Here is an 8,659-nt window from a genome sequence, read left to right on the forward strand (position 1 = left end):
CCTCTGCCAGGGTACCTGGCCCTTGGACTGCAGCCTCCCGACAGAGCCTCCTGGAGACACTGCCTGGGAGCACCTGCGTGCTCCGCTCCCGCCTCTGCCTCTTTGGGGAGTTGGAGGTGGCTTCTGGAGCCACGGCCTTTCCTCCTTCACCCCTGGGTCAGGCGCAGATAGAAGGAAAGAGCCCAAGCTCAGTGCTTTTCATCCCACTCCAGACCCCAGAGACAGCAGGGCTGCCTGTCTCAGAAGCCCTGCTCGCCCTCGGCGTGTTTCCCAGGAGGAGCACGGGGGCCTGTGCTCTGGCAGGCAGACCGATAAGGTCTGGAGCCCAAAGGCAAACCCACCACTTGCTCCATTCTTGCCTCTCAGCCCCGTGAGTTCCTCTGCAGGGGGCACGTAGGGAGACCTAGGCCGGCGCTGCAGAGACACAGGCTCTGGACCCGGCTCTCCCGCTGGCTTGGCAGCAACTGCCCCTCTGTGCCCTTTCTCGTACGAGGAGGGAAAAGCTTGGCCTTCTGTGGGAAGCGCTTGGAGATGGGGGGCTGAAGAGCTCCCCCCAAAGGGCACCTCCGCCCCTCTTGTCTTAGAAGGCTGGGGCTGTGGGGAATCTCAGTGCCTTTTGCTTTTGCACCGCAGGGTGGTTGCCCTGGAACTGCTGGAGATCGACACGAGGCAGCCCTTCTCTGCCATCCGCATGCTGATGGCCAGGGCCCTGGGCCTCCAGGACTGTGAATCGCGCGGCGACAGGCAGCGCGTGCTGAAGACAAAGCTGCAAGGGACAATCGAAGAGAGCAGCTACTGCCTCCTCAATGACATTTTCGGTGTCAAGGTGAGAGCCAGAGGCCCCTGTGGACGTTAAGAAGGCCTCTCCTGAGCTTGTCTGGGTCTGACCTTGAGTGGGCACGCTGCTGGGAGTGCCTTAGCTCCGGGGTGGGCATTGCGGGGGTCACAGTGTGCATTTGCCATGCCTGGGCCCAGGGGGCTCCCTGTCTGTGGGGCTGGTGTCCTGCGCCGCATCCGCAGTGCCCGGTGCCTTGTTCGGCACCCTGGAAGTGGCACTGGAGAGAGGCTGTTCCTGACCTCGTGCCGAGGTCACCGCTGTGCGAGGGGTCTGCCCCAGCCAGCCCACGATTCCCACAGCCAGAGAACCGGCTCAGCCCAAGCCCCAGCTCTGCAGAGACCCTCAGCAGAGGGCCTTTGCTTTAGGCTCTGGGTGGAGTCCCCGCTGCGGCTCCCTGCCCCTGTGCTGGGCAGAGGTGAGGTGCTGAGGCTGTCAGAGACGGTGGGCTCTGCGGTCTTGCGTGCTGGGTAGGTGTGCCGAGCCCCGGAGCCGTGTTTCTCCCTGACTCTGCTTTTCTGGCCAGTTCCCCATTTCGGACAATGTTCGCGAGATGGATGAAACTCAAAGAAGACTGGAATTGCACTCGACTCGGGTGAAAGTGCTGGAGAAGGTGAGCATTTCTCCTTCCTTCCCCCTGGGTCAGAGAAGGAAAAACCCTGCCGTCTGCGGGCTCTGTACCACTGAGGTGTGAGCAGGCGGGATGACTGCGCACCTGGGTCATGGCCCGTCAGAGCCCGAGAAAGCCCTCGCCCCCCCACTTCCCCCCGCAGCCCCACAAACACACCCGAGGACTTTCCTCCCGTAAAGTGTGCCCTGGAGGAGGAGCAATGTCTTCTGGGTTCCCTTGCCCGAGCTCCCTCCTTCTGCAGGGCAAGTGATGTTAGGTATGACCCTCCAGTCTCAAAGAGTCAGTAAGCTTCCGAGCGGGAAAGTGGCTGGGGAGAGACTTCAGAGCATCCTCTCAAGAGACGGAGGCTAAATCTCGTCCCCTGCAAGACAGCTGAGAATCCACTGGATTCCCCTCAGAGCAACCTGCTTTTTTTCAGACCCTTACAGGAGATTTTGGCATATTTGTCATCGACAATGCCCATTTCATCGACCCTGACTCCTGGTTCATCATGTCACCCGTGCTCCAGAAGGTCTCCCTCTTCATGGTCATGAGCTTAGCCCCAGGCTACGAGACAACCGAGAGCTTTCGCAAAGCCGCAGCAGACAACGCCACGTCCCAGAAAATCACTTATCTTCATCTGGACAAGCTGAAAGCTTCAGTTGTGATGCAGAAAGTCTGCAAGGACCTCGGAGTGGTCAGCATCCCCAGGGATCTGGTGAGGTAAGTTGGAGGCAGGGGAGCTCTTCCTGAGGGCCTGAACCTCTGCTGACCGTGGTAGGGAATCAGGCCCCCAGGCAAGGGAGCGCAGGGCCGCTAGAAGCATCCCGGACTCTAGCGAGTGCCAGGCGTGGGCGGCTTGTTATGCCTCACCCTGGTGGGTGTGCGCTGAGAGCGGGCAACTCCCAAGACACCCAGCCTGGGAGGTGTCAGCCTTGGCTGCTGCACAGGGAGGAAGGGAGGAAGAGTCCTGAGCCCAGCTGTGTCTGGGTGTGAACAGAAAAGGCCTTGGTCTGGGTGGCTGGGCTGTGGGGGAGATTCCCCGGGGCAGAGGTCCATCCTCTCCAGGCTCCTGAGGAGAAGAAAGGCAGGGCTCGCTGCTCTGCGCTTTGGGCATTGTCCGCAATTCTTTTCCCGTGGACTTCGGCAAAGGCTGGAGGGTTCAGGGGGCACAAAATCCCAAGGCAGTGGGAGGACGATCCCTTTCCAAAGTGAGGCGTAGCTGTGATGAAGATGCTGGCTACCCTGGTATGCCTGAGTGACTGGCCGCCCAGCTGAACTGTGTTTCACCTTACTTTCCTTGTGCTGGTCCCCGACGGGTCTGCTCCTGTGCAGGTTCCTGATCCGAACCAGCTCAGGGATCCCATATTACTGCGAGGAGCTGCTGCGCTGCCTTCGTGCCAACGACATGCTCCAGTTCTGCACCCGGAGGCAGTCTGGAAAAGCAAAGGACAACTGGGAGAGCCTGATCAGTAAGCACCTTGGCTGCGACTAGCGAGTTGCTGTGGCGTGTTCTCCACAGCAGAGTCTTGCCCCGTTGTTCCCCCATGGCTCTGGGCAGAGTCGGATCTTGGTCTGGCGGAGGTGTGGGCTCCTGCGCGCCTTGCTGTTGGGACAGGCAAAGCAGGGGCAGTGAGTTCTGGTGGCTCGGAGGGACCTACATTCTTGGGGCGGGGGTTGTGGGGCTAAAACACAGGGGAAATCCTTCCGAAGCACATGTGCTTGTGGTGTTTCTTAGGCATTCCAATGGGCATGCAGTTTAGCTTGGCCAAAGGCTAGCTCACTTGAGAACAAACCCCAGCTTGAGGTGAGGGACGAGCCCAGGAAACTTGAATGCCAAACCATAAATCCCCACAAGAGTGCCGGTAACGGAAGAAAACGGTGGTAATGCCATCCGAGAGAGCAATGCCAGCCAGAGTGCCGCGGCCTTGGGAAGAGCCAGGACTGAGGCCACGTCTTGCATTAGCACCAGCAGTTTCCCTGGCTGGGAACTGGTGGGAACTGTTTTGCTCTGCTTCATGACCACCACATTCAGGGCAGGCACTGGACCATGTCAGGGGCGACTTGTCCCATCCCAAGTGAATCGTGAAGCGCTCGCGAGCTGCGAGTCGCTTTGCGAACTGCCTTATCGGTGCTCTCTTGCTCCGCCCAGCATCTGCAGCCGAGGCTTCATCCCTCGCGGCAACCTGGAGCTCCGAGGCGCGGAATGACGGGAGGGTCTGCCTCCTCAGGCCAGGCGTGACCCTGGAGAACACCGCGCTGCCCATCCCCTTGAAAGGTAAGGAGCCGAGCGCCGCTCTGCCGGCTGTCGGCTGTGCTGGGGCTCCTTCCCGGGGCAGGGGCTGGAGGGAGGCCGGGCATCCGTGTGCTGCAGAGTCACCCTCTCAGCGTGGGGGCTCTGCTGGGAAGGCGGCTCCGGTCCCACCAGAAACAGGCCTGGGGCTGCAGGCAGCCGCTTTCCCCTCCTGTGAGCCTGCTGGCTGCTCTCCGTCTGCAGGTAGGAGAGAAAAGGTTATCCGTGCAACACTGAAATGGCTCCCTTTTCTCACCAAAACAAATACTTTGCTGGGAAAAGGCTTTGACTTGCCTCTGTCCCAACTTTGACGCAGCATCTGTATTGCTGTTCTCTTTTTAAGTTCCCCAGCTAATGCTGGTCTCAAGGCACTTAATCCAAACCAAATCCTTCTCTTTTTTCTTCTTTTTTTTCGTTTTGTTTTGGTTTTTTGTTTTCTGCGGATCGGCATGGAAATCCTCCTGTAGCCAGGGGAGCTGGATGGGGGAGCTTTCAATGAGTGTCCCTCCTCTCTGGCCATAGACATTTGTTATGAATTGTGAAGAGACATCATGCTAAAGTATTCCTGCTGTGAAGTGGCTTTGTCCAAAAAAAAAAAAAAAAAAAAAAGAAAACCAAGAGAAAGGAATAGTATTGTCTGGCCAAGTTAAGGCAAGCGTTGTGGGGAGCTCTGTGTCCACCTGTGATGTGGGGAAAGTTCTCTGTGTGTGCTGTTGGGCAAAAGCCTACTCCAGATCTGGTAGGGCACATCATGGGATGCGCATACCTGCTGGGTCCTGCCCTCCCTGCCCTCGGTGGGGGAGCATTTGTTTGAGCATCTGGCTTTTCCCCAGGCCTCATGGCCTGCGATTCCATCAGGAGCGGAGCCAGTTTGAAGATGCCTACCCTGGGTTGCGATTGCCCAGTAGGTGCAGCCGCAAGGAGAGGAGGCCAAAGTCTACCCCATCTCATGGGTTGAAACTTTCCAGCCTCTCCAGCCTCAGCATGGGGAAGAGGCAAGAGAGACGTGTTGTTTCTTCTTGACAGAGATTGCGCTGACTCAGCTGGATCGGATGCAGCCACTGACGCGGATGGTTGTGAAGTTTGCAGCCATCATCGGGCCGGTGTTTACCACCCAGCTCCTGTTGCACATCCTTCCCACTGGCCTCAGGACCCATATGAATTCCTCGTTGGACGAGCTGGTGAGCGACAACATCCTGAGGTGGCTGAAAAACACAGAGGTGCCAGAAGATGTGCAAGATCCTACCGAGGGGCCAGCCACCTCTTCGCAGGTGGAGAGCAGTAAGTGGTAGCGGGCAGGTGGACAAGGGAGCTCCCAGCTGTGTCCCGGCAGGGCTCCCCAGGGCATGGTGCGCTTCCCCTGCTGTGAGGGGTGGCTGGGGCTCAGGCAGGCACGGCTCTTTGCGATGGGTTGTTCAAAGACCTTACGGGTCAGTCTCAAAGCCCGCTAGCTTTGCGCTGGAGGGAGGTTCCCACCAAGTGCCATCCCGAGTGCTGCTCGTAGCACAGGCACGGGAGGGCGTGTGGAGCCCCTGACATCCTCTCCCAGCCACCTGATCAAAGATGCTCTCCAGGTTGCCCCGGGGCCCTTGACGGGCTTTTATTCAGCTTTGACTCCCCTGTGGCGCAGGAGGAAGCTCAGGAGGCTGGGGACTGCCTTGCCAAGAGCAGGGAGAAAGTGCTGGACGGGGCTTGCTTGGGCTGGTGGTGACATGCCCAGCTCCTGCCTGGAGCGCAGCTGAGCGCTGTGTCCGCGGGGCTGGGCTAGCGTCAGCAAGGCAAGCTGGGCCCTTTTGCCCCGTGCTGCAAGGCTCGGTATGCAGCAGTGCTGGTTGGCTGGCAAGGGTGCACGCCAAGGCATGACTCTCGTGCCCCGGCTGCGACGGCCCTGAGCTGGGGCTGATGCCGAGGCCCTTTGCCTTGCAGGCGTGCAGAGGCCCTCTCCCAGCACGAGGACCGAGGAGCAGCAGCCTGGCGTCTTGGCCTTCTGCGTCCCGCTGCTGCAGAAGGCTGCGTACGAGCTGTGGCCCGGGAGGCAGCGAGTCGCCTTGCGAGGCAAGTGTGCCGCCTTCCTGGAGTAGCACGCGCACAAATGCAAGAGCTGCGGCCAAGGGGAGTTTGTCGCCTTCCACCACTTCGCCGTCACCAGCAGCCAGGACGGAGGCAGCTGTCGGGACCCTGCCGACGGAGGCGACTCATGCAGCTGGGAGGCCTTGGTGCTGGCTGGAGAAGAGCTGAAGCAGGATAGGACCCACGCCACTGGGGGTACGCTGTGCACCGTGCTCCACAGCCCGGGCCCTCCAGGAGCCCAGGGGTGTATGCTGGGGATCGGCTGGGAGGAGGTCTGCCGGGGACGAGCCCAGGAGCTGAGGACAACCACCGCAGACTTTGCTCAGCGTGTCAGCACCCTCGCAAGGGTCCTTGAAGCCCAGTGGGAGAGCGAGAGCAGCTCTTCCCCTGGGGCAGGCGAGGAGGTGTCTAACCCCCTGTTTTCTTTGCAGATGCCGCAGAGCAGCAGGCTTTCACGGAGGCGGAAACCGGGTGAGCAGACAAGGGTTTGATTCTCTGTAAAGGCAGGGGCCTCAGGGGTCTCCAGAGGAGACCAAGGAAGCGCTGGCATTTGCCTGCCGGTTGTGACTCTAGCTTAAGGAAGAGGCTTTCTGTGAGGTGGGAGCTGGGAAGAGATGGCCACGGAGGTGAGACAGTGCTGGAGGAAGCCCGTGGGCTCCTAGTGATGGTCACACTACGCTGGAGCAGGCCTTGCTTTCCAGTTCCTCGAGAGGAGCGCTACAAAATCTGCAGGCGAAAAGCCACCACAAGGGAGCCAGGTGGTTTGCCTGGGGGAGGTGACAGAAAGCCCAGCTTGTCGTCTTCTCCCTGGCTACAAAGCAGCTGTAGGAGTCATGCCTGCCCGTGGGCTCGCGCTCTCTTTTGAACAAAGGGCTTTTGATGGCCTCTCTGTGGGGCAAAAGACCAGTGTAGGTGATGCCTGTGCATTCTTTGCTCTCTTCTTCCCCTGGGGACAGGTCCTCTGACTAGTGTGGCGGAGCGGCTTCTGCCAGAGGGCGAACAGACAACTGAGCTGCCCGACGAGACCGACAGGCAGCACAACGGCACACACTGGTGTGAATGCCGAGCCATCGTGGAATCGGTGCTTGTGCCTTTGGCTCGCCACTACGTGGCAATGGGCGATGCCGACCGAGCCTTTTACTACCTTCTGGAGTGTGCTGCTGCCTACCTGCACGTCTCCAACAGCTACATGGTGAGTTGCCTCGCTCGCCAGCGCCCACCGTGCACGGAGTCCTCTCAGTCAGCTGGCTCTGGGCAGGACAACTTCACCGCTGCAATAGGGCATGCCTTGACGGGGCCTTGGAAGGGACATGCTGGGGTCAGAGCCTGACTTCTTCCTCCGGCTTGCCTCTTCTGTGGACGGAGACACAGGCCACCGTGCCCATAGCAGGAGGGGAATTAGCAGGGAGGGGATCTGAAGGAGCACTGGTGCCTGTGCTCTGAGCCGGCGTGACTGAGTTGGGGCGGGCATCAGCAGGGGGAGAAACGGGCCCTCTTAAGACAGATGCCAGAGGCAACAGGGGAGGACGAGGCCGGCCATGGGCTCTGCATCACGCTCGCCTGCTCTCTCTGTGCTTGCGCAAAGGCCCTCATGAAGCTGAACGAAGCGGAGGTCCTGAGGAAGATGAAAGCCACTGCGATAGCCTGCTTTGAAGAGGCCACCTTCTTCAGCCTCAAAGGGGAGGTAAAGAGATGGGGAGGTCTGGAGGGATGTCCTGGGGGATGGAGCTGGATGCTTTCCCCGGCTGCAGGGGCTATCCCTGGCATCACAAGCCACCGGCAGACTCCGGCAGTCTCTTGGCCGACTCGAGCAGATCAGGGTGTTTCCCTTTTCCTCTGCAGGTTTGCTGGTGTATGCAACGCCTTCAGCTGGCAGAGAAAATGATGAGGGAGGCTTTGAGCTTGCTCAGAAGGAACTTCCCCGAGACCTTCCTTGGCGCCTTTGTCAAGGCTCAGGTGGAAAAGTTGCCTTGTGTCGCTTACGTGAGAAGAGCAGCCTGCCTTCTGCAGAAGGGCCGGTAAGGAACAGAACTGAGAACCCAGGGGAGGAAGAGCCATTTCCTACCTGGTCCCAGACCTGCCTGGGCTTGAGGCCACACGTGACCTGACGCATGGCCCTTACAGGACCGAGGGGTTAAGGAGCGATGTGCGGGTGGAATGGGGAACGACAGAGCCCCACACTCCCTCCCCCCTGCACGCTCCTTCCCCCCTGGGTAAAAAGCAGCTCACAGCCGGGGCTGTGCCTGCCGGCACGCGTCGACGGCGGCAGGGCCTTGGTGGTGGCTGGGGACAGAGAGCTGCAAACAGGGAGTAGAGGCTGACGAGGGGCAGGGCTCAGGAGACGGGGAAGGAGCAGTGGGTGGGGGTGAGGTGTGAGAGTGAGGAAGCTCAGAGGGCGATAACCCTTTTCTTGCCGGTTCCCAGCTTTGCTTGGGCCCCCGGGCGCTGTAGCGCCAACGCGCCCTCTTGAGCGGTCAGCTTCCCCTGGCGGCACTGCTTTGTTTGCCCCCTTCCTCTCCATCAGCTCCCTTTCCTCCCAGGAGGTGCGACTGGCTTGTCCGCCGCCCTGCTTTCCCCCAGCCCTGTCTGATTTAGCGCTGTACAGCGAGAGCCTCTGGGCCCAGCAGTTTCTCTCGTGCAGCAGGATGAAGAGGCTGGCCTGGCTGCTGCAGCAGAGCTGCTGCCTTTCCTTACTGGAGCGCCTCTTCAGCCTGGAGGGCACTTCCAGCGGACGGAGGTTCTCCCACCTGGCAGCGCACATGAAGGCCAACACGGACAGGGCGTTGGACTCCTGTTGGACAGCAGAACTCCCGCCACGCACAGACTTAGGACACAGACAGATGCCAGCACA

General features: G+C 60.0%; 2 protein-coding genes across 2 annotated transcripts; both read left to right on the forward strand.

The window, feature by feature from the left end:
* Window positions 1-2,548: 2,548 nt before the first annotated feature.
* Window positions 2,549-5,113, forward strand: LOC141751575 (adenylate cyclase type 10-like). The gene is made up of 3 exons (XM_074608640.1): window positions 2,549-2,917; window positions 3,598-3,723; window positions 4,765-5,113. The coding sequence occupies exons 1-3, from the start codon at window positions 2,854-2,856 to the stop codon at window positions 5,028-5,030; spliced, it is 456 nt and encodes a 151-aa protein (XP_074464741.1). The 5' UTR covers window positions 2,549-2,853; the 3' UTR covers window positions 5,031-5,113.
* Window positions 5,114-5,787: 674 nt separating this feature from the next.
* LOC141751760 (adenylate cyclase type 10-like) lies at window positions 5,788-8,398 on the forward strand. Its single transcript, XM_074609124.1, has 5 exons — window positions 5,788-6,003; window positions 6,240-6,279; window positions 6,765-7,000; window positions 7,394-7,404; window positions 8,389-8,398. Exons 2-5 carry the CDS (start codon window positions 6,240-6,242, stop codon window positions 8,396-8,398), a joined length of 297 nt encoding a protein of 98 aa, XP_074465225.1. The 5' UTR covers window positions 5,788-6,003.
* Window positions 8,399-8,659: the final 261 nt, after the last annotated feature.

This window comes from Larus michahellis, chromosome 15 (assembly GCF_964199755.1).
Source record: "Larus michahellis chromosome 15, bLarMic1.1, whole genome shotgun sequence".
NCBI lineage: Eukaryota > Metazoa > Chordata > Aves > Charadriiformes > Laridae > Larus > Larus michahellis.